Source organism: Podarcis cretensis, assembly GCF_951804945.1.
Source record: "Podarcis cretensis genome assembly, chromosome: 4".
NCBI classification, from domain to species: domain Eukaryota; kingdom Metazoa; phylum Chordata; class Lepidosauria; order Squamata; family Lacertidae; genus Podarcis; species Podarcis cretensis.
The window spans coordinates 24,566,321-24,591,227 of record NC_137173.1 but is presented as its reverse complement, the minus strand read 5'-3'; the positions used below and the strand labels follow the sequence as shown (position 1 = coordinate 24,591,227).

The window sequence follows — 24,907 nt, the reverse complement described above, 5'->3', positions numbered from 1 at the left end:
TGGAGAAAGTTAGCAAAGGTCCTCCAGCTGGGAGCCTTAAATGGGAGAAGGTTGCATTGGTTGTACAGCCTTATAGGGCTCTCACCCTAAGGTGGGAGGGAATGGTTAGGAAGGAGAAGACAGATGGGTGTTTAGTTTGCTAATACAGTCATACCTCGGGTTGAATATGCTTCATGTTGAGCGCATTCGAGTTGCGCTCTGCGGCAACCCGGAAGTAACGGAGTGTGTTACTTCTGGGTTTCGCTGCTCGTGCATGTGCAGACGCTCAAAATGATGTCACGCGCATGCGCAGAAGCAGTGAAAAGCGACGTGTGCATGCGCAGATGTGCCGTCGCTAGTTACATTTGCTTCTGGATGCGAACGGGAACAGATCCCGTTCGTCTCCAGAGCTACCACTGTATACTCATCTGAGCTTTCAGATGTGAAGAGTTTGCTGAAAAACTGAAAAAATACATCATGTACCCTTCTTTATAGCATGTCTGTCTCTAGGTAGGGTTGGAGGACAAATTTGATTCAGCACGCATTTAAAGTTGCATCTATCAAATCCGGCCTTTCCAAAACATTATTTGAACTGAAACACAGCTCCCCTTTGAAATTCACACTTATCTTCATTTTGAAATGTAGCTCTACAGCCAGTGTTTATTTTTAAAAAGCATATAGTAGGGGAAAGTGTACATGAAAAATAAAGGCATTAGCGAAAATAGCATACAAAAATGCACATTACGGGAAATTGCTTAAAATATGTGTACGTTAGTCAAAACTGCACATGGAAATGTGTTTTGCACTAAAATGCTGGTGAGTTTTCAAGAGGGTTAAATGACAAATTGCTGCAAAATGTGGAGAACTGGGGAAGAATGAGAAATGGAAAGAACCAAAATTGACAGATCCATCACCCCACTCCTCCTCAATCTCCAGCCAAAAAAAATCTAACATTTCTCCAGCAGCCCCTTGTCCTTAACAAAAGTATATTTCTGCCCATTTTAAAGTTGCTTCCATTATAACCAAATGAACTGGCTGATCACATCCATGAGTTGCTTTTTTAAAAAAGAGCTCCAGACAATTATGCTGCAGCATTTCCCCAAACATAGTGAGCCACAATATGGCTTGCTTGTGCCACGAGGGGAGGCATGTTCACAATGAAACCACAACTAATGCAAACTATGGCTTACTGTGACATGCAAACAAGCCCAGGTTTGTTTGTTTTTTAATGCTCTAATCAGAATAATTAATATATTATAACGGCTCAATTCTGAGCACGGAGCTTGTGTTTCCTTGGAATGAAATTGGGATTTTTGTGTCTGTACAGAACAAACAACAACAAAAACCCTTCACCCACTTGACACCGGATTTTTGTCATCTGATTTTGGCTGCATAAAGGGAGCAGTAAAAAGTCACAAAGGAATGTGTAGTATTGTGAGAACAGAGTCTTGGTAGGAAAAGAGGAAACGATTGCTTCAGCAGGTCATTGAAAACATTGATCGTTTGTTCATTCCTGTGCTCAAAGTCACTTCTGAGTCCGAAAGGGTTGAGAGAACTACTAATGCAGCAGGAAGTGGTATCACAATAGAATCAGGGTGTAATAGTTCCTCTTGGAAGGTTTTTATGCTTAGTCAAAACCACACTTCTTGATAGTTTAGACTTGACAGGCCCCCAAGTGGCTCGGGTTAGGGCAGAAAAGTCCCCCCTTGCCCCAGTGGATTGAGTGGATTTTAAATCCCCCAGTGGATTTAAAAATATATATTATAGACAGTTTCTGTATATAATAAATTTCTAGGGGCTTGACTAGCTCCATGCCTGCTTCACTTACTAAGAATTCATGTGCACCCAGTTTGACTGCTGGCCATGTGAGCTGAGATTTGTAACCAACATGGGATGATAGTGATCTCATTTTCTTCCCATATCATCTCACTGACATGGAAATTCATTTCACCAGGGATGACAACTCCCGTTTTATAATACAGACTACCCTCTATAAAAGGGACGCGGGTGGCACTGTGGTTTAAACCACAGAGCCTAGGACTTGCCGATCAGAAGGTTGGCAGTTCGAATCCCCGTGATGGGGTGAGCTCCCATTGCTCGGTCCCTGCTCCTGCCAACCTAGCAGTTCGAAAGCACGTCAAAGTGCAAGTTTGCTTCCTCTGGTAGGAAGGTAAACAGCATTTCCGTGTGCTGCTCTGGTTCGCCAGAAGCGGCTTAGTCATGCTGGCCACATGACCCGGAAGCTGTACGCCGGCTCCCTCGGCCAATAAAGCAAGATGAGCGCTGCAACCCTAGAGTTGGTCACGAATGGACCTAATGGTCAGGGGTCCCTTTACCTTTACCTTTTACCCTCTATAAAAGTTTCTCAGTAGGCTTATCCCCCCCCCCCCATATTTGGCACTTGTTGCTGTTCATGTATAAAACCAAAGGATGGAAAAGTGCCGTAATAGAATCTTTGAGAGATAGCCTTTGCCTGAATCTCTGTGTAGGCCCACCCCTCCCCAGCAAAGGGTCCATTAACAGGGGGGTCCCCTGGGCTTGCTGCAGTGGGGAGGCAGTTTTACTGGGCAACCACCTCTCTTGCAAGGAAAGCAAACTAGAACCCCATTCTTAAAGCTGCTAGTTGTGAAGGTGGTACCCTGCCTGAGCAATGACTATGAGAGGAGAGGACACATCCCTCTCGCTCAACCGAAAGCTCACTGGCCTGCTTCAAACCCCAGCTCATTCGCCCCTCCTCTTTCTCGCCCCTCTCTACACCCCTCTTGTTGACTCTGCCACTGCCAGCCCAGCTCGCCCACCTGCTGCCCTGCTTGCTCGCCCTGCTGCCTGCCGACCTGTCTCTGATGGTACCCCTACACTGGAGCCTGTGCAACAGTTTGACGATGAACTAGTACAATATTTTGTGTGTGTGTGTGTGTGTGTGTGTGAAGTGTAAAGCAGTAGAGTTGCACGGCTCAGGAAACAAATGCAGTCGCTGAAAAGATAAGCCAGTTTTAACCAATCTTAAAAAACTACTTTGTTTTCAGCGTTGCAAAAGACATCCTGCGCCAGAGGACTTCTAATGCCAGTAATTTTCAGCATGTTGTAGGTCAGAGAAGCATGACACGGTGCTCTGGAATGCGCAGGCTACGTGCCAGTTTGTAGTGGAGTATCGCTTCAAAGCAGCGTATGTAGGATGTTTCTTGCAGAAAGTTGTGCATGTTCCCATAGTTTTCTAGTTCATTGCCTAGCAGGCCGATAGTTATGAACCTAATCTTTGCTCTAGCTGCTTAAGGCGAAGCACGACGGAATTTGGGCAGAGTCCGGGTGTCATGGGTAAGGTAGAGTAAATCCTCCTTCAAACAGACATTGGGTTTTATTTACATTCTGGAAGGTTCCCTTTAAAGGCCTTCCCTCACATTCTACTGGGAGTGGCCAAGACCACATAACACTGGTCCTGAAAGACCTACATTAGCTCCCAGTATGTTTCCGAGCACAATTCAGAGTGTTGGTGCTGACCTTTCAAGCCCTAAATGGCCTTGGCCCAGTATACCTGAAGGAGTGTCTCGACCCCCATCGTTCTGCCCTGACACTGAGGTCCAGCTACGAGAGCCTTCTAGCGGTTCCCTCACTGCCAGAAGTGAGGTTACAGGAACCAGGCAGAGGGCCTTCTCGGTAGTGCTAGAACAGTGCTAGAACAGATCTCGGGGGACTGGTGGAAAGGGAGAAGTCCCATTGCACAAGGGCAAGTCATTCCCCTCGCACAGGGAGTGATTTAGTGCTTTGTTGAACGCCACCCTTCATGTTCACTACAAACATCCAGCACAAGAAATATCTGAATTAAGGTGGCTCGATTGGGCAAAAGGCTTGAGTTTAAGGATGTGACAAAGACTTTAATTAAAAAGTACAAAGTGCAATGGCATTCAAAAGCCGGAAAGTGCAGATGGCAGAGGAACATGCATGTTTTCATGGATAACTTCCCTTCCTCCACACCATCTTTTCCTCCTCTTCCAACTTGTGCCAGTGAAATGCTTTCACTGTCCATCTGTAAGGGGCGGGCGGGCGGGGAAGAGTTTTGAGCTGGCAAAAGAAGCAAAAAAGAAGTTGTATTTTCATTTTTTAGTTTAAGTGCAAGTTTTCTGTTTTGAACTGACCATTTGGAATGGTGATTAAGAACCTCCTGTTCCCGTGTGGAATATGTTTGGTGTGGAACACTGCTAATATATATTTGTGGCATTTTGAGAATGAGAAAGCCATTGTTTGTGGTTTAGGTTTCTGCATCTTTTAACGTTTCCCCTGGTAATGTACTGTGCAAGACCCCGTTCCTGTCTGTTCTGCACCTTGAAGATGAGGAGGCAGATGTATGAAATCATGAGCAAACAGTGTCCTTGGGTGATCAAAGGTGCAAGAAAAACAGGTATCTATACAAAGGTATAGATAGGCACTGTTTTTTATATTTATGTGGTTGTATTCAACTAACCTTTACTCAGGAGTAGACCCGTTGAGATTAATGGGCCTAAGTTAGTTATGGCCATTAATTTCAGTTGGTCTACTCTGAGCCATGGTTAGCAGAATTTCACCCATGGTCTTTGCAGCCAGGTAGTTTCGGCAGACTGCTGGGAGCATCTAGTGGGTGATCAAGAAGCCAGTTGTGGCTGGTGTTGTTTCTTTACAGCCACTGCTTTTTCAGTTGCAGATCCCTGCATTGTTAAAACCAATATTTTTTAAAGGAGATTCATTGATCTTTTCCTGGCAGACAGGATATCAAAGGATTGCTCAGATTGTGTACTTACTTGAAGTCGCTTACGTGTTCAGACAGAAGAGGGGAAATGGAGAAGTTCTGTTCAAAAAGAGACATATCCCTGGCAGAACAAATCTGTATCACAGTCACTTTTTAGCTGTAATTTATATGCATGTTTCATCAGGTGCATGCCTTAAATCACCACAGTAATTTTTAAACTTCACCATAAGGCAGACAACTGTTCTACGTAGACCACAATGTTTTCTAGCATCACAACTACTGTACATGAGGCCCTTGAAAGCCTTTAAAATTTAATGCTCTTATACAAGGTGTGTGCTGTCAGGTGAAGCAGATGCTACATGGAAGCCTTTGATTCAGCCTCTCTGGCAGCTGCAGCCTCCTAATCACTCGTGTTTTGACTGACACACATCTCATTTAAACCTAGCATTTTTTATAAAAAATGCACTTTTTTAAAAAGAAAAAAGTTTATATCCCTCTCCAACATGCCAACGCCCAAAGCAGTTTATATTAAAAACAAATATCCAATTATCTGCAAAGAAATTTGAAAATGAAGGAACCGCTCTGGGATCTTCGGATGAAGGGCAGTACACAGATTTAATAAATAAAATAAACCTTCAGGTGCTTTAAACCTGCTTTTCCATTTAAAAGAAAATGCCCAAATCCACAATCTGAGGCAATCGTTGATGCCTCACCTTGCCTTTTATAGCACATCGGACTCTATGCCCAGAATGGCTGGATCACTTAAGGGTGGTTTTCTGTTGCAAGGAAAACATACAAACGTCAACATAAAACAATGCGATTTATCTGGTCATGGAAAAACCTTGTAGCTATCATCAGGTTGTTGGATCTATGAGGCGAGAGAAGTATTCATGGGTTTGTGCTAGTTCTGCCTGTGAAGAAAAAAAACATGAAATATTGAATGGAAACCACCCCAGAGAGTGGTTCCTGCTTAGGGAATACAGTGACTTAGAGCTGTGTTTTTGCATCCGCCAACCACACCTGGGCCAGGACTGGATGCTGTTGTGAAGAGCAGTGTTTTCTCAGACTGGGGGCCAAGACCAAACAGTGGTCTTGGGTGCCTCAGTGCCTCCTCACCTGCCTGCCCTGCCATAGCCATTGGGCTGGACCAGTACCATCAACTTACTGAGTAAGGTGAGTAAAGAGTGGCCATGAGACAGAGAAGTTCATGAGAGGAGGAGGAGATGCTGAGGGAAATTAGCAAGTTAAAACAGTAATTTTTATCGTCATTGGTATCTATCATCATCATCATCATCATCATCATCATTTTTAATTTGTATACCGCCTTTCTATCTTACAGTACTCAAGGCGGTTTACAAGCTGAAGAAACAAAAAATGTACATCTTATAACAATCTAATGCAATACAAAAATGTGATAATAAAATATAACTTTAAAATAGGCAACCTCCATCAAAAAAGTAACATTAAACAATCATTAGAATAGTATAAAATAATAATATCAACATATAAAAGTTAAACAGAAATCCACTCAACAGTTACAATAATATCTAAACTATAATCAATAAAACAACGGCAAGCCACAGTACATAAAACAATACAATACACATTGAGAAGCAGAGACTAGAGGGTAGAGCAAGGCAGGTGGAAGGAGGCCTTGCCTGATGGAGTCTCTCCCCTCACCGTTCTTCCTCCAGAAACAGCTCCCTTATGAGGACTCCTAGGGCCGGAGGGTGGGGCAAGGCAGGTGGAAGGAGGCCCTGCCTGATAGAGTCTCTCCCCTCACCTCATCTATCAGTACGTAAACTAGGAATGGAAAGGAAGGGGATCGGGAGAGGAAAGCTGCCGTGGAAGGAAGAAGAGAAGGTGAAAGGACCAGGGAGAGGAAGGATAAAAGAAACCATTATTTGTAGCATCTAGTTTGGTCGCAGAAGAACAAAGTAGATCAAGCTCAATAGTCATGCAATATGAATGTATTCTCTCCCCCCCCCCCCCCCCCCGCTTTCGGAGATGAAGGACCTGCAGCTGTTCTCTTGAGGTGCTAGCCTTCTCGTGCAACCTTATTCTTGGTCAGCTGTAGACACACAAGAACTTCAGTAATATTGCTGCAGCTGCTTTATGCGAAAACGCCTGACCTCTTGGACATTTTATTCTGCTGATGGTTTTGCCTCCAGCAGTCGCCCAGCTATTCAAAAATTGTACCCTACGGTTTCGGAAAGCAGAGCAAATTGACAGTGTCTTAATTAACAATCCTCCTTTGTAATGGACTTCTATGCTGATATAAGAGTCTGAATTCCAAGTGGAGCTTGCAGCTGTTCCGACTCTACGATGAGAACAAATTCAATAAAAGAATTAGCTCTTGTCACCAGTTTCTTTTGTGCTAGAATGTTCCCTCATATTTCTGCCATTTGCCGTGTCCTCCATATTGCATCTTGCCTTCTGCAGTCTAGCCCCCCCCCTCCCCTGCAACTCACTGTAGCATCTCATGGTGGTTTCATCAGACAGACTGAACAGGATCAAGTGTGATCTTTTGGAGGGCAGAGTCTGTTTCTGAAGTGGCTGCACAGTGGAGTTACTTGATTTAAACAAGGTTCTCACAGGCACATCCGCAAAATATGTACGTGTTTGTCTTGCACCAATGTTTCATGTTGTCTATTGATTCCATTTCCATTTGGCTCTTGTTCAGGTTTCAAATTCCTTATCGCATTTGTAGCTCTCCTTGCTCCAAAGGAGGATTTGAACCCACATCTCCACATCAAGTTCCACTCCTGAAAAAGCTACCTTTTTTCTTTTTGTGTTTCTTATATATTGTAATCACACTGGCTCTTATACTTCATTTCTATTCAGCATTTGCTTTAGGTATGTGCTGCTGCTTTTCAGCATTTTGGACTTGCTCTCTTCTCTTTTTCTGCTCTCTTCTCTTTCTGCGTTATGCATTTTGTGTTTTTATCTTGTATTTTTATGCTGTGAACCGCGCTGAGATCTTCGGATGAAGGGCGGTTCGCAGATTTAATAAATTAAATTAAATAAACCTTCGGGTGCTTTAAACCTGCTTTTCCATTTAAAAGAAAATGCCCAAAGTGGCATACCAAAATTAAAAACACAACCCAGCAAATTAATTGCCCAAAATTGTGAGTATTGACTGCAGTAACTGTGTTGAAAAAAATCTTTTTGATTGTGAAGCAAGCCCAGGTGGAGGAAATACAGATCCCTCCCCCAATTCAAAAAAGATAAACGAAATAAATTTGCAAAGCAGCTATAGTGAATGAGTCACTGCATACAAAATTGGTTCAAAAACTCTTGAGAAACAATGAGAAAGGCAGGATAGAACAATTACCAATATTGGGGAGGGGCACCACTGCGAGAGAAATGTTGGAGGAGATCACCGAACTACACTTGAAGGTTTTAAAAAAGCTGAATCTGTTGTTTTGAAGAAAGAGCAGCCAGTGGGGCTCAGGTTTCCTGCTGAAAACATTCATTCTGGCTGCTGTTTGCCGCTAAGGTTGCTGAGATTAGTGTGGATAGGTCCTTGAGCTATTTCCAATGACTGATTGTGCAAAATGACCTGGAGCAAACATGAAACGTGTGTATCGGGAAACACACAAAGAAGAGCAGATGGAGTTGCCACTTGGGAATGTGGTCAGCATACCTATTTGTTAGTTGTTTTTCAAAGTGTTTTTCTTAGAAATGTAGAGTTGGAAGGGACCCAAGGGTCATCTAGTCCAACCCCCTGAATGCAAGAATCTTCACTAAAGCATCCATTACAGGTAGCCTTCCAACCTCTGTTTAAGAACCTCCAAGGAAGGAGAGTCCACTACCTCTTGTGGGAGTCTGTTCCACTGTTGAACATCTCTTACTGTCAAAAAGTTTTTCTTAATGTTTAGTTGGAATCTCCTTTCTTGTAACTTGAAGCCATTGGTTCAAGTCCTACCCTCCAGAACAGGAGAAAACAAGCATGCTCCCTCCTTCATGTGACAGCCCTTAAGATATTTGAAGATGGCTATCATATCTCCTCTCAGTCTCCTCTTTTCCAGACTAAACATATCCAGCTCCTTCAACTGTTCCTCATAAGGCTTGGCTTCCAGACCCTTGATCATCGTGGTTGCCCTTCTCTACACACGTTCCAGCTTGTCAACATCCTTCTTAAATTGCAGCTCCCAGGACGACGCAGTGTTCCAGCTGTGGTCTGACCAAGGCAGAATAGAGTGGTACTATTACTTCCCTTGGGACGCGGGTGGCACTGTGGGTTAAACCACAGAGCCTAGGACTTGCTGATCAGAAGGTTGGTGGTTCGAATCCCCGCAACGGGGTGAGCTCCCATTGCTCGGTCCCTGCGCCTGCCAACCTAGCAGTTCGAAAGCACGTCAAAGTGCAAGTAGATAAATAGGTACCGCTCCGGCGGGAAGGTAAACAGCGTTTCTGTGCACTGCTCTGGTTCACCAGAAGCGGCTTAGTCATGCTGGCCACATGACCCGGAAGCTGTACGCCGGCTCCCTCGGCCAATAAAGCGAGATGAGCGCTGCAACCCCAGAGTCGGCCACAACTGGACCTAATGGTCAGGGGTCCCTTTACCTTTACCTATTGCTTCCCTTACTTCTGGACATTATACTTCCGTTGATGCAGCCTAGAATAGTATTAGCTATTTTTGCTGCTGCATCACACTGTTGACTCCCATGAAGCTTGTGGTCCACCAAGACCCCTACATCCTTTTCACATGTACTGCCAGTAAGCCATCCTATATTTGTGCATTTGGTTCTTCCTGCCTAAGTGCAGAACCTTACATTTGTCCCTATTGAAATTCGTTTTGTTAGCTTGCACCCAGTTCTCCAACCTGTTACGGTCATTTTGAATTCTGATTCTGTGTTGTGCAGCATTTTACATGTAGTAAGTGCAACTAGACTTGAGTAGCATGCAAATATAAATGGAATGTTATGTTTTATAGTAAGCTGATCACGCCTTTCCTGGATGATATTATTTCGCTGGCATATTTCTTTCCTGGTTTACAGATTGCAAGGAGAAATGCATAATACTGGGGGAAATATGAAGGCAGCCACTTTTTGTTGTCGCAGGGGTTGTGTTCCAAACAAGAGCTCTATATGGCTCATTGCAGGGGATTTGCTTGGGCACAGATAATTTGCTGCTCAAGATCTGTTTTGAGTTCTTCTGTATTGCTTAGCCCAGGGGTCAGCAAACTTTCTCAGCAGCGGGCCAGTCCACTGTCCCTCAGACCCTGTGGGGAAGCCAGACTATAATTTGAATTAAAAAAACAAATTTCTATGCCTCACAAATAACCCAGAGATGCATTTTAAATAAAAGCACACATTGTGCTCATGTAAAAACACCAGGCAGGCCCAACAAATAACCCAGAGATGCATTTTAAATAAAAGGACACATTCTACTTGTGTAAAAACACGCTGATTCCTAGACTGTCCGTAGGCAATTGGGCCGGATCCGGCCCCCGGGCCTTAGTTTGCCTACCGATGGCTTAGCCTAAAGAATTATGGGCAAAGATTTGGTAGCAGTAATGGACTGTCTTACTGATCCTGGCTCATATGAATTGAACTGTGACTCCACAACTCCTAGTTTGTGCAACAGACTCCTAAGGATGTCTCCACAGAGATTTTTGTCTGCAGCCTATTTCCTTGGCTACATGCTCCTGCCTAGATTCCGCTAATCATCTTAGTCCTGTGTGCACTCTTCTCATTATCTCCCCGCTCCAGTCTCCTGCTCCTGGCAGGATATATCCTTTACATCACCTCCCACACTTTGCTGTTCCATCCACCATCTGCTGCCTTCGTTTGCCCATGTACAGTTTCCGGAATTCATTTGTTGGCTGCAAACCTTTCATTCCCCTTGTCAATTTTGCTTTCAGGCTTTATCGAGACAAGACTTGTTGACGATAACAGCTATGAAACATCCTCAGTCCCCTGTCTTCTTGCTCCCGCTGAGAGTACATTTAAAAGATGATGTGGTTCAGGCGTGAGTAACCTTTGGCTCTCTAGCTGTTGCTGAACTGCAACTCCTATCAGCCCTAGCAAGCATGGCCAATGACCAAGGATGATGGGACTTGTAGCTCAACAACATCTGGAGGGACAAAAGCTGGCCACACCTGGTGTAGGCTAATGATTAAGAGTGTGAGCTGTGAGCAGCCTAAGCCACAAACTCACTAGGGATCTGAAGGCAAGAAATTGGAAGCACTCGCACGTAATCCTAAACCATGATTTAGGACTATGTAGGCGACCTTCTGTTAGTCCAAGCAACACATTAGGCTTGTATGGTCTCCCATCCCCTCTCATTTTCTTGCATGGCCAGGCAGAGGACTTCTGCTGAGTTTGGTACTGCTTTTGAAGAAGTCTCAGCTTATCCTTGCATGCCAACTGGGCAATTGTGGTTTACAATAAACAATGGCTAATTGCTAAACAAGCCAACTTCAAACCATGTTTTATGAAACTAGCATTGTAAACTGCAACCCCCAGTTTATAGGTAGTGCTAAACTGTGAGCCCCTTGGAAGGTGGAAATAAATTCAACACAAGTCCTGGCCGCATGGGGAAAAGGAAGGGGGGGATGTGTGAACCCTGTTTTTCCTTGTGGCTTGTGGAGTTTTGTTCTCATACGTTGCTGAACCATGGTTTAACATTCAATGGAAATTGGGCCTGTCTTACTTGTTTTTCTCTACAATGTGGCGATAATAATAGGGACCACGATTAGTATAAATATTACTGAGATAATGTATGTAGAACATTCTGATGTGCTTATTATTACTAAGTATACATGTGTAAATATATGTATGTATTAGTAAATTCTACTACAGAATATTATTTGAACAATGAAAGGAACAGTTTCTCCATGCTTTTTAAAAATATGGGAATAGTTAGGCTGACATTCAGGTGCCTTTTCAGTATTATTTATTTATATCCCCCTCCCCCAAAAATGCTCCCCCCTTTTTATCCTCTCAACAATTATGTGAGGTAGGATAGACTATTATAGAAAATTATAAATGATTATGACTATGTGGGGGTGGGGTTGAATTTGTTTTTATTATTTGTGTTTTTGTGTTTTCTATATTGTAAAGCACCCTGTGATCTTCGGATGAAGGGCATCATCATCATCATCATCATAATGATAATAATAGGACTATGACTGGTCCAAGGTCAACCCAGTGTGCTTCATGGCTGAGCAGTGATTTGAACCCTAATCTCCCATGTCATAGACTAACCACTACACCACATTGCCACTGTAGTACAAAATTACTTTCTAAAATCCAGAACTCCAAATGATTGTACAGTGGTATCTCAGGTTACATACACTTCAGGTTACATACGCTTCAGGTTACAGACTCCGCTAACCCAGAAATATTACCTCGGATTAAGAACTTTGCTTCAGGATGAGAACAGAAATCGTGCTCCAGCAGTGCAGCAGCAGCGGGAAGCAGTGGTGCTTCAGGTTAAGAACAGTTTCAGGTTAAGAACGGACCTCTGGAACGAATTAAGTACTTAACCCGAGATACCACTGTGTTTGTTACTTGCCCCATTGCAGTTCTGTCTTTAAAGCTAGCGCACATTAATTACAATGTGACCTGGGTAAACAGCTCACAGTGATAGGAATATCTTAAGCAGAATATGGATCAATTATAATGCATTCAGGTCAGCTATCCTGAAGGGTGTACAGCCCTGTTTAAAATATTCCTAGAGGAAATATTAAAGATAGAAATTTCCTATTTAAGGTGCTTATTATTGCTTTGCCCAAAGGTGCTGTTATACACAATGGTGAGATGAACTGGAAGACTTCACTGCTTTGTAAAATGAAATCGTTTGAAGGTACCAGGTGCGTTTCCATTCCTTTTCTGAAGCAAAGCCCAATTTGGGCTTGGCCCAGACACGGATGGGAAACTTGTCTCAGAACCCCTATAAATTTCTCTGGCCTCCTTGGAAAGGTGGTTGGATGCAAGCATATATAAATGAGTAGAACACTGTTCCTTTTTGTGCATAAAATGAAGCTGCATTATTAATATAAAGTATGTCACAAGTGTGGGGAGTTATTTGCCATACTATATTTGTATAAGGGCTGTAACTGACGCCAGAAGGCAGGCCTGCAATTCTTAAACGTGCTTGTTTTTCTGAGGGCAGTTAGTCCAGTGACTTGTAACTTTTGATCTGTACTCACAGCTGAGGGATTTCTTTACACCCAGCTTGACAGAATTATTCTCCTTGAATCCTGGGAGGATTTGTAAACAGCACAGGGGTTTTTTGTTTTGTTTTGCTTTTTTCTGCACATACCCTAGATTTTTCTTGGAAGCAACAGGAAGGGAATGACTAGAACCTAGTCACTTCTAAATTAGTGCCTGCGGTACTGAAATAGTTGGCATATTGGGTGGTACATTTTATAAATGTAATGTCAGCCAAATGAATGTTTGGCTAACACGTGCGTGTGGTAAAATTAGCAAAATGCATCACTGATGCTAATGAAGGGAATAACCTCATTGCCGCAGTTCATTGAAAGTGCCAAACGGACAGATTACTTGCCCTGAACATTGAGTTCAAGGAGTTGCTATTGAAAGCGTGTGAGACTGTGTGTGTGTGTGTGTGTGTGAGAGAGAGAGAGAGAGAGAGAGAGAGAGACAGACAGACAGACAGACAGACAGACAGATGGGTCTGGCAGGGCCCCTCCATCAGTTCTACTTGAAAAGCCAGCAACATTTCCTTAAAATGTTTTAATTCCAGCTAATCGTTATAAGGATTCTGTAATGGTTCCTTTTTCTTTCTCCTCCCTCCTAATCCCATTTCCTTTTGTGCTGTATCCTTAAACCTTAGTGTATGACTGCCTTGTCACTGACATTTGTAAGCTACTCTGAGAATCTTTTTTTTGTTGAAGAGAGGAATAAGAATGCTTTTAATTAATAAATGGCTTCTATTTGTGATACAGTACTATTACAGTCTTAACAGCTGAGCACATGAAGAATGTCTCTAGATGAGAACAAGTAGGACATCATTAAGACCTATAAAAATGACTGCTTTTAATAGTACAACATTATATCTGAGACTTCAAAAAAAGAAAGTGTATCAGAAATTGCTGTTTTATTTCAAAAGCTCACACACACAAAATACCTTATGTGCTCCTTGCTTGAGCTTCATTTTATGCATATCTTACTTAACTGGAAAAACTACCGTAAATCCGGCATTGTTGTCTTACATCCACTTATAGGACTTAGCAACAAAACTGGCTTTTCAACTTGCGTGTAGTGAAAGAGTCGTATGAAAATGTCTCCCCCTTCCCTCTCCCACTCTGGGAAATTTGCAAATTTGCTCGGGTGCCTACTAAGTTTTCTAAAAAATACGTTTTAACCTGTGGTTACAAGATCATTCACATTAAAACATTTAAGCACCTCTCAGTAACTAGCACGATTTTTATCGCTGTGTTTCTCTATTGTGGCAAATATATTCAGTTGTGTGCAAGTGGAAACATTTAGTATTTTCTAAAGGGCTTCTAACTTGAGGCAACTAGATTCCTTTGACTCATAACTCCCTTACTGAATAAGCACTAACGCTGGACCAGTTCAGAGCAAATAGCATGTTTTGTGCTAGTTCAGCTTTATTGCCGGGTCTGACTTCACCTTGTGTTTACACTAGAGCCATGAAGTTCAGAGTACGAAAGAAGGCTCTCCGTAATGGAGTGGAGGTTATTTTTAGGGTGGGGGAGTCATGTTTTGTGTGTAAGGCGGGTTGGTTAGCCAGGAAGCAAACTGCTGACACATATTCCCTCCATCCCAAGCTGCCACAGTCCAAACAGAAGAACCCAACTGGCATCAAAGACGGCTGTTGGATTATGTAATGTTTGCTTTCCCATATGGAATGATCAAACATGTTTTTGAGGTGTACGTACTGCTTAGAACACTATGATAGAAAGGGAGGATAGGAATTAAATGAATAAAAATGTTGAGGGCAGAGGGGCACATTTGCAGTTTCTCATTTGCCTTCGTTTTGCAGCTTGACATAGCGAAGCAGATTCAGCCACAAGGCAAAGGTTGGGAGAGGGGGAAATTGGGGCATATGTAAGCCCGAACCTCCTGACTGCTGAATATGCCTTCAACACCGTCCATTCAATGTTCATCTTCAAAACATGAGGGGATTACTAAAGTCTAGGCTTAATTTATACTAGGCTTGCCACAAGGAATACTGGAAGGAATGGTTTCTTTGGCTTTGTTGGGACCAAGTCAGTAATATAATAAAAAATTATACTTTTGTTTAAACAGTTTTACAGGCTCACAAGAACTTTCTAAGTGATTTCTATCCAGGGAACTACAGGACGAAGTTTTGTTTGTTTATTTTGATTTATTTATAAGAGTATGAACCACCGACTCATTAAAAAAAATGGCAGTGGACATAAAGGAAACCATAATTTCAGAGTGGTGGAAAACATTTCACACTAGTAGGACATCCAAGAACATAGGAAGAGCCTTGTGGATCAGATCAATGGCCTGTTTTCATGGTGGACAACCAGATGCCTCTGGGAAACCAGAGAGCAGGACATGAGGACAATAGCACTCTTCCCTCTTGTGGTTTTCAGCAACTGGTGTTCAGCAGCATGGCTGGCCTCCAACTGTGGTGGCAGAGCATAGCTATCACGGCTAGCAGCCATTGAAAGTCCTGTCCTCCACAAATTTGTCTAATCCTGTTTCCAAGCTTGTCCAAGTTGGTCACTGCCTCCTGGGGAGAAGTGAGCTCCATAGTTTGATCATGCGCTGCATGAAGCAGTGCTTTCTTTTATCGGTCCCAAATCTCCCAACATTCAGCTTCAATTGGATTTCCACAAGCACTAGAGTTCGGAAAGAGGGAAAAGAACTTTTGTCTGTCCACTTGCTCCATGCTGTGCGTGCCATGTGCTGATTGCTTCTAGAATGCCAAAACATAGTTTTATTATTTCTAAGGTGCCTGATATTGCTAATCTAGAACCGTAGAGTTGGAAGGGGTTCATCTAATCCAACCCCCCGATAGCAAAAACTTCATTGCTTGGTCAGCCCAGTTTTGGTTAACACACTTCAAACCTTTAGGTTAATTGCTGGTTATGCAGCAGGATTTTTAAAAATGTTATTTTTCATGCAAGTACTTATAGAAAGGTGATGCCCTCTTAGAAAAGGTCACCCTGCAGTGTCTGCTGCAACATGTTAATGCTTCTGAAACTGGGGGAAGCCCACAGCTTAGCAGTAGAGCATCACATTAGCCAGCAGAAGGTCTAAGGTTTGGTCCCTGGTGTCTTTAGACCTATGAAAAGCTTCTGCCTGAAACCCTGGAGACAATACTAAATACTAAATGGACCACCATTCTGACTCAGTATAAGGCAGCTTCCTATGTTCCTAAAGTAGGGTGTTTGTTTTTTCTTCAAAGCCAGAGTTCTGTACTTACATCAATGATTTAATCAGTAAATGGACTGAAATTCATATGGCTGTTTAGCTTCAACGGTGTTATGCCATCGGATCGTTGACTTGGGCCTTCATTTGTGTTTCTGTATATCTGTTTTGTCTAGGAGATGGCTGTGAGAGCCCTAAAACAAACTGGCAGTAGAAGCATTGAAGCAGCTTTGGAATACATTAGCAAGATGGGATACTTGGATCCCAGAAATGAACAAATAGTCCGGGTAATTAAACAGACATCTTCGGGTAAGTGTGGGTGCTCTCTCCATTTCATTCCTAAGCTTTCACCTGGTTTGATGATGTGTGGAATATGAAAGCAACTTGGTAGCAGTCTTGACCCTGTTAAGTGTGGTTTCTCAAGGGATAAAATGATCATTGACCTGTGGACTGTGTGGCAATATATACTTCAAGTTTCATTCCCAATGTGCTAAAGTTTGATGCAACCAGATAGAAGCCTTGCAACAATTGCATTGCATTTTGCTGTTGAAGGGTTTTAAATGGGAGTTTGCAATGAAAGATTGAATGTGAGAATTTTGCCTTGTTGTCAGTACAGAAAGAAAAGAAATTGTATTTTACCATAAGTGTGGATGCACTCGTATCCTCATCCTGAAGAATCATGTAGCATTTCACTCTTACTCCTCCTTCCACTTCCTTATTTCTGGTTCAATGCAAATGCAAAGGTAAACTTAGCCAAGAAACACACTTGAATTTACTAGGAAGAACAGTTCGACCTTTTAGTTTCAAAACTGTTTCATCATTTGCATTGCAGTGTTGTACAGAGCCAAGTTTAAGTGTTGTTTTAACCCATGACAGTGGGGTATTTTTTTGCCCTTGTTCACAGATCTGAAACCTTTTTGTGAAATGATGAATGAAGTGTTATGTGCATACGCAGTAATAAGTCTATTCACCTGAATGGTTTCCTAACACTACCCAACCCATTATCTTTCTTTCCCCACTACAGGAAAGGGTATCATGCCAAACAACATAAGCCGCAGACCAAGTTTTGAAGGGTCCAGCGAATCTTTCCCACCCTACCACCAGGTTAGCAACCCGGGCTATGAAGGTGCAGGCTTTGGGGCAGAAGCTGCTAACATGCTGGGTGACGTTCCCAGGCCATACATGGACTACTTGCTCTCTGCTTCTCAGTCTGCAACCATGAACTCTCCAGTACAAAGGCCTGCCAGCTTAGGCTCCCACAATACTCCTGGCAGTCACCAGCAGAAAGCCTATCCTGCAAACATGGATGCCCCAGTGATCAACTACCCAGTGGCTGGCCACAGCAGCCAGGCCTTGCAGCTTGGCTCAAACAGCCCTCATTACGGCAGGCAGCCCGTGATGGTTCAAGGGGAGGCTCAGGCTCTCGGCTATGGCATTCAGAGGAGCCATTCTTTCCAGAACAAGTTGCAGCAGGAAGGAGGGTATCCAAGCCTTCCAAACAAAGGAACGGTTGTTCAGAATAACTCCGGCCACGGGTTCCAGCAAGCGCCAGGCGGTCTGTATATGCCACACTCCCATCACAAGCAACCCATCCCCTCCTCCCATCCGATGCACGTGATCGCCAGAGGAGGCCCAGCGTACACGAACGAATTTTCAGACAGCCCACCGCAGGGCCTGTTGACGCCATCCAGAAACAGTCTGAACATGGACCTGTATGATATGAACAACCCTCAAGTTCAGCAGTGGCAGACGACCTCTTCGTCGTCGTCCTCGTCGTCGTCCCGCCGCGACTCGTTGCAGAACCCATCCCTGGAAGCATCGGTCCGGCAGCACGTGCCCTTCAGGCCTGAGGGCTGCGTCCCAAGCAGAACCAATTCTTTCAACAGCCACCAGCAACAGATGCCGATATCCATGAGGCAGACTTCTCCAGGCAAAGCTGAGGCGTCCATTACTTCTCCAAACACCATCACGGCCGTCACATCTGCTCATATTCTACAGCCAGTGAAGAGCACAAGGGTGATGAGGCCTGAGCCTCAGACTGCAGTAGGCCCCGCTCATCCTGGCTGGCTGGCTGCGCAGTCTTCGGCTGTGGATGGCTTAGGAATGGCCGAACAGCACCCCCTTCCTGTTGGAGGAGCTAATGCCTACCAGCTAGATGTGGACTATAGCAATCAGGAGCTGAGGTGCCCTCCGCCTCCTTATCCGAAGCATTTGCTGCTGCCCAGTAGTTCCGAGCAGTTTGATATGAACTGCTTACGTACAGGGATCGAGCAGACCCTTCGGGGAGTCCCCAGCTCATCAGGAAACAAAGCTGAGGAAAACGGGGAAAGGAATGACAAAATCAAGTCGGCCAAAGCGGAAAAGCCAGGCAAAGATAAGAAACAGATCCAGACGTCCCCAGTGCCGGTGCGGAAGAACGGCAGAGATGAAGAGAAAAGAGAGTCACGTATTAAAAGCTACTCGCCGTTTGCCTTTAAATTCTACATGGAGCAGCATGTGGAGAACGTCATCAAGACCTACCAGCAGAAAATTAATCGCCGGCTGCAGCTGGAGCAAGAAATGGCCAAGGTAATTTGTGTGTTTGTGCTTTTGTTTTTTCCGAAAGGTAAGATTGGGATAACGTAGCAGACCTCTGTATTGATTACAGCATAGATATGCAAGTCTCTCACACTTCCTGATACATCACAATTTCATCCAACCCCCTACAGAGATAATTTCTGACACTCAGGACCATTGATTTAGTGCTGGGTGTCATTTGTGCTTCTTCCACACCCAGTTTTTCCCGCCAATACAGAGGAAGGAGCAGAAAGCCAAGCCACACTGCCCCTGATATCAAGGGGAATAGACAAACAACACATGGAAGATAAGGCTGTCAATGACTCATAGAATTGGTAGACTCCTCTTCATGTTGGCTCTATGGAAGCTGTGTTATCAAAGGCAGCAGACCTCTAAATTCCTGTGGTTGGAGTATAGCAGTGGGAGAGGGCTGTTTGTAATATTCTGCTCGGAGGCTTCCCATAGGCATCTGGTTGCCAGTGTTGAAACTAGGATGCTAGAATTCTTATGCCTTTGGCTTGATTCCTCTTATGGGCAGTGGTGGAGGAAGGGGGGTATGAGGGGTGTGGTCCGCCCTGTGTGTCATCACTGAAGGGGGATGACAAAACAAGTTTTTTTTAAAAATTGGGCTCACGAAACTTTTTAGGAGTGACATGGTGACTTAGGTGCCTGCAGGTTCTGCGCTGCCTGAAATGGCAGCGTGGGACTTGCATCTGCCTACTGCCTCTCTCTCAGCTGCCCTACAGCTGAGGGGAATGTGGTGAAGAGGCTTCAGGTGTCGAAGAGGCTCACCCCGCCCCCAGTTGCAGGACACGCCCCCATACCAGGCACCTGAGTGGCTTGCTACGCCTTTGCTTATGGGTCCTCTTATGGCTTAATGACCAGTGGAATCCCTTTGACTTACAAAATTTTATCAGGGATTTCCCTCAGATTTTCCAAGGTTACCTTCCTTGCCATGTGGGCTAGTGAAATGCAGTGAGGAATTAGATAGTTGCGGTGATTATTTTTGAGCCAGATTTTAACCTTAGAAGCATGAACTGAAAATAACAAAGTAATAGAATGAATGCAACCTGCATGTACTGCTTTTAGATATTTAGAGGGTGAGATGGAACAAAAACAGACTGAGCTTTAGTTCCACATTTTTCGTAACTGATGTGATTGTACAGCTTTTCCGGCAATTTTGTGTTTGTGTGTGATGATCCTGACTCCCTTGATTTTTCTCTCCCTACCTCATAATCTTAACCCAGGCTGGCCTTTGTGAAACAGAACAAGAGCAGATGAGGAAAATTCTCTACCAAAAGGAGTCCAACTACAACAGGCTCAAGAGAGCCAAAATGGACAAATCCATGTTTGTAAAAATCAAGACTCTGGGTATCGGTGCTTTTGGGGAAGTCTGCCTTGCCTGCAAAGTGGACACCCACGCCCTGTACGCCATGAAAACCCTGAGGAAGAAAGACGTGCTGAACCGTAACCAAGTTGCCCATGTCAAGGCCGAAAGGGATATCCTTGCAGAGGCAGACAATGAATGGGTGGTTAAGCTCTACTACTCCTTCCAGGACAAGGAGAACCTGTATTTTGTGATGGACTACATCCCCGGCGGAGACATGATGAGCCTGCTCATCCGGATGGAAGTCTTTCCAGAAAAGCTAGCTCGGTTTTACATTGCTGAACTCACGCTGGCCATAGAGAGCGTGCACAAAATGGGGTTTATCCATAGAGACATCAAGCCTGATAACATTCTGATTGATCTCGATGGACACATCAAACTGACCGACTTTGGCCTCTGCACTGGATTCAGGTGGACACACAACTCGAAATATTACCAGAAAGGTACTGGGCTTGGGGGCAAGGAGATAGCTTCGAAATGTGCCATAGTTGTTGTTACGATGACTTCAACATATGTATATATCCTCCCCTTCAGAAAAAATCCCTAGAGTGGCTTATAGCACAAACTCAAAAATACAATAAACACATTTAAAAAAACCCATGAGAAAGGTGGGGGTTGAGGAGGTGTTTGAAGAATGTGAGAGAGGTGATGTCACCCATTTGTTCTAAGAGGCAGTTCCAAAAATAAGGGGCAATAAGGGAGATGGAGCAGAGGCTGGAGGAGGGAAGGTCATGGGCAGGGGATGCATGGGGGATATAAGAGCAGAGATAAGGGCAGGCAAGGCTTAGGAGAGCTTTAAAGGGGAAGACAAGGAATTTGTACTGGACCAGGAGCAGAAAGAGAAAAAAAGTGAATGACTTTGGTGGCAAATTTTTGGATGGAGATGAGAAGGCCAAGCTGTGACCGTGTAAAATCAGAGAGATGGTAGCAGTAGCCGACGCCAGCCTATTTTCAAACACAGGTGTTTTTAATAAATGCACAATAAACATATGAGCCACATAATATATAGGGCTCCTCCAGACAATCAGGGCATTCATCTTCGAATGCACGTGGCATTCAGCTAAATATTCCCACCAGTGCAAATATTACTGCTAGCACAATGGGATTTTTCCGCCCACCTCCTCCTTCCCTCGCACTTGTCCTACCCTGCAAAACCTGCTCTGAAATGTTGAGCCAGCAGAACAGAATTGGGGGCACATGGAGGGAGGAGAGGAGAGGAAAGGTGTCGTTGCACAAGGAGAAAATCCTGCACTGACAGAACTAGTGACTTAGTGCTACATGGAATACAACATTGTCCAGTCTCTATTGAGCATTCATTCCAGTTTGTTTGTGAGGATGTTAAACGGCAATGAGCATTCATCCTGATTTACTTGCATGGTGGTTTTCCCGTTTTTCAGATGTTCATCCCACACTTTTCACTACATTTCCCTGTTACTTTTTAAATTGCAAAGTGTCTAGTTTGTTGTTGTTTTAAGTGGATTTGTTGCGTCAGGGCAACAGAGCACTATAGTCTGCTTTAATTGAAGAAAAATACTGACAACTCGGAGGTGAATGTAGTCACCCTTTGCGGCTGCTTCTGAGTCCCCAGAGCCACAAACATTTTTACCTTTGAGTAAGCAGCTACCTTTTGTCTCTTGAACCTTTTTTTAAACACTCTATTCATTTCTAAGATGTTACATGTTAGGGGAAGGGGTGAAATGCAAACAAAAATTGCAACCCAAATTACATTGCAAAACTTGCAGTTCAGAGGAAAACATAGTGAATTGTGCTCGTTTTGTTTCTTGGGAGAGCTTTTGTTGATCTTTCCATGTAATTTCCTGTTTTCTTTTACCATCTTTTGAAAGGGAGCCACATCAGGCAGGACAGCATGGAGCCAAGCGACCTTTGGGATGATGTGTCTAACTGTAGATGTGGAGACAGGTTGAAGACCTTGGAGCAGAGAGCTAAAAAGCAACATCAGAGATGTTTAGCCCATTCATTAGTTGGAACACCCAATTATATTGCACCTGAAGTTCTCCTTCGTAAAGGTAGGTGGTTTATTTGATTAAAATGTTTCTAGCTCACCCTTCATCACAAGCACTCAGTATTCTATACTGCAGTACAGTCAAACCTCGGATCCCAAACGCCTCCGTTTTGGAACATTTCGGCTCCCGAGCGACGCAAACCCGGAAGTAAATGCTCTGGTTTTCTAAGGTTTTTCGGAAGCTGAATGTCCGACTCGGCTTCTGCTTGAGTGCAGGAGCTGCTGCAACCAATCGGAACCATGCCTTGGTTGTCGAACATTTCGGAAGCCGAACGGACTTCCAGAACAGATTACATTCGACGACCAAGGTTTGACTGTATATACGTTTTATACAAAAAGTTCAGGCATCTCAGTACAGAATTTCATATTCTCTGAGGCTTGCTATAAACTTCATAGTGCAGTGAATAAAATACTCTGAGCACTTTTGAATATCCACTTTGCTTTCAGAGGCAGGATCAAGGTCAGCCATCACAAGGCACATAAAGCAGATTTTTCAGTAGTTTAGGTTTTTGGCCACAGTTCATTCTTCTGAGATGAAGTTACCAACCTATAAGTGGCAAGGTTATTGATAAAATTGAAAATAAAATCTGACTTGCGTCTTTGAAAACACAGCAGATAACACATTGTTTTCCTGATTGCCTTTCAGGATACACTCAGCTATGTGACTGGTGGAGTGTTGGTGTGATTCTCTTTGAGATGTTGGTTGGGCAGCCTCCGTTTCTGGCTGCCTCTCCCACAGAAACCCAGCTGAAGGTAAATTCACTCCCAATTAATATTGTTAAAAATTAATGGTGTGGCTCTGTGGGGGTCCCCACCCCCTTTTCTCAATTTTCTTCAAATAATATCTCAATCCTGGATTTTTTTGTTAGGCAACAATCCAATTTGGGCAAGGCATGGGTGTATTTATTTATTTATTTATTTATTTTCTACACGTGCGCGCGCGCACAGACACACATATATATATATGGCAGTTTACAGACATATCCTCAAAATCATCTAAAACTAAAACAATATAACAACCAAGGATAGGTTTAAAAACAACACAGAATGAACACCTAAGCCAGGCCTCCCCAAACTCGGCCCTCCAGATGTTTTGGGACTACAACTCCCATCATCCCTAACTAAGAGGACCAGGGGTGAGGGATGATGGGAATTGTAGTCCCAAAACATCTGGAGGGCCGAGTTTGGGGATGCCTAACCTAAGCAAAGGCCTTTATATAGAATCGTAGAATCTCAGAGTTGAAAGGGACCACGAGAGTCATCTACTCCTGCCTCCTGCAATGCAGAAATATTTTGCTCCACATGGAGCTCAAACCCATGATCCTGAGATTAAGAATCTCATGCTTTCCTGACTGAGCTGTCCACAACATGAGATGAGCCTGCTGGATCGGGCCAATGGCCCATCTAATACTAATTATCTTTTGTACAAAATGAGGCCATGGGCTGCTCTAGACAATTAGCATGTTTATTAAGCATTCATCCTGATTTGCTTGCACAAAGCTTTCCAGGAGGTTAGAATGTGCCCAGTCTTTATTGTGCATTTGATTTATTTAAATCCTTTCTGTACCAGTTTATACGTCAACAAAAATCTTAAACCTGTTAACTTTGTGCTGCTTTAAACATGTACTTTGCACTTGATATAAATATTATCTTACACATAAAGATAGTGCTAATAAAAATCACAGAAATACAACTCTTCATACTCAGCATAGTTGGCAGCTGAACGAAATAACTGAAATATACCCTTAGCAATCTTCCACATACAGGCCTCGTATGTGTGGTGTGGTGTGAGCCAGTGTGGTGTAGTGGTTAAGAGCGGTGGATTCGTAATCTGGGGAACCAGGTTTGCGTCCCTGCTCCTCCACATGCAGCTGCTGGGTGACCTTGGGCCAGTCACAATTCTCTGAAGTCTCAGCCCCACTCACCTCACAGAGTGTTTGTTGTGGGGGAGGAAGGGAAAGGAGAATGTTAGCCGCTTTGAGACTCCTTAGGGTAGTGATAAAGAGGGATATCAAATCCAAACTACTACTACTACTACTCCCCCTCCTCCTCCTCCTCCTCCTCCTCTTCTTCTTCTTCTTCTTCTTCTTCTTCTTCTTCTTCTTCTCAGGCATCCCTATACCAGCCCTACAGATAAAACAGCTAATCCCTAAAAAAAAATAAAAATAAAAACAACTAGCAGCATTAAGCACAACTTAAACCAATTCATTCACCCACCTCCACCTAGGGTAATACACTATTATACAAACAGTACAAATCTGGAGTGGCGTCTCTAAGACGGTTGGATGGTTCTTTGTATGCCTTCTTCTGATAACTCCTGCAGTCAAGCTGGTGCCAAAAGTATTGCTCTGCTTTCCTTTGGACCACATCAGTGAGGCTGAGAGAGGGGCATCCCAGGACCTCCATACACACTGCCCAGGCTGGCGCCCCGGGGACGTTGCTTCAGTGCCCCAAACGCAGTGGTTTGCCTTCACTCCATCTATTGAGTTGGATAGATGTCCACAGAATTACTCCCTCCCTATCTGCCACTCAGATATGGCTTTACTGACTTACTCTATACCGGTTCAGTCTGGTATTAAGCAGTCTTGAAACACACAAAAGCACAGTGCCAGTAGCAACCCAATAATATATCACTCACTTTATCCAAATGGATAAAAAAAATCGCAAAGGGGTCATTCCCTTTAGCATCAACCACTTGTGAATTCCCCATCACCAGTCGCTTGCTGCACTGCAGCCAGTCTCTTACCTAGTCCGTGAGTTGGGAGACAAGTGTATTACCCAAGTATGCTTCCACTCTCCTCTTCCTCTGGAATTAGCAAACGTTCCTGGCTAGCAGGGCAACCAGGAACAGGGTGGGCAAATAGGTGGAGGAAGTTATACAAAGAGGTTACATGGCAATG

The 24,907-nt window shown here is 43.8% G+C and overlaps 1 protein-coding gene and 1 long non-coding RNA gene across 4 annotated transcripts in view; one reads left to right on the top strand and one right to left on the bottom strand.

The window, feature by feature from the left end:
* Nucleotides 1–24,907, top strand: part of LATS2 (large tumor suppressor kinase 2) — a 46,263-nt gene that overhangs the window by 17,510 nt on the left and 3,846 nt on the right. For both annotated transcript variants that reach the window (XM_079973410.1, XM_079973411.1), the window contains exons 3-7: nt 16,218–16,350; nt 17,066–18,609; nt 19,845–20,427; nt 21,829–22,011; nt 22,654–22,760. In XM_079973410.1, the coding sequence (XP_079829536.1) occupies nt 16,218–16,350; nt 17,066–18,609; nt 19,845–20,427; nt 21,829–22,011; nt 22,654–22,760 (2,550 nt within the window). The remainder of the gene's footprint in view (nt 1–16,217; nt 16,351–17,065; nt 18,610–19,844; nt 20,428–21,828; nt 22,012–22,653; nt 22,761–24,907) is intronic.
* On the bottom strand, nt 20,931–24,093 carry LOC307215144. 2 transcript variants are annotated; one of them, XR_013838315.1, is made up of 2 exons: nt 23,751–24,093; nt 20,931–21,927 (listed from the first exon to the last, which is right to left on the bottom strand). It is a non-coding gene; the product is annotated as an uncharacterized lncRNA (long non-coding RNA). The 2 variants fall into 2 exon arrangements; XR_013838316.1 differs by having other exon boundaries at nt 23,776–24,093.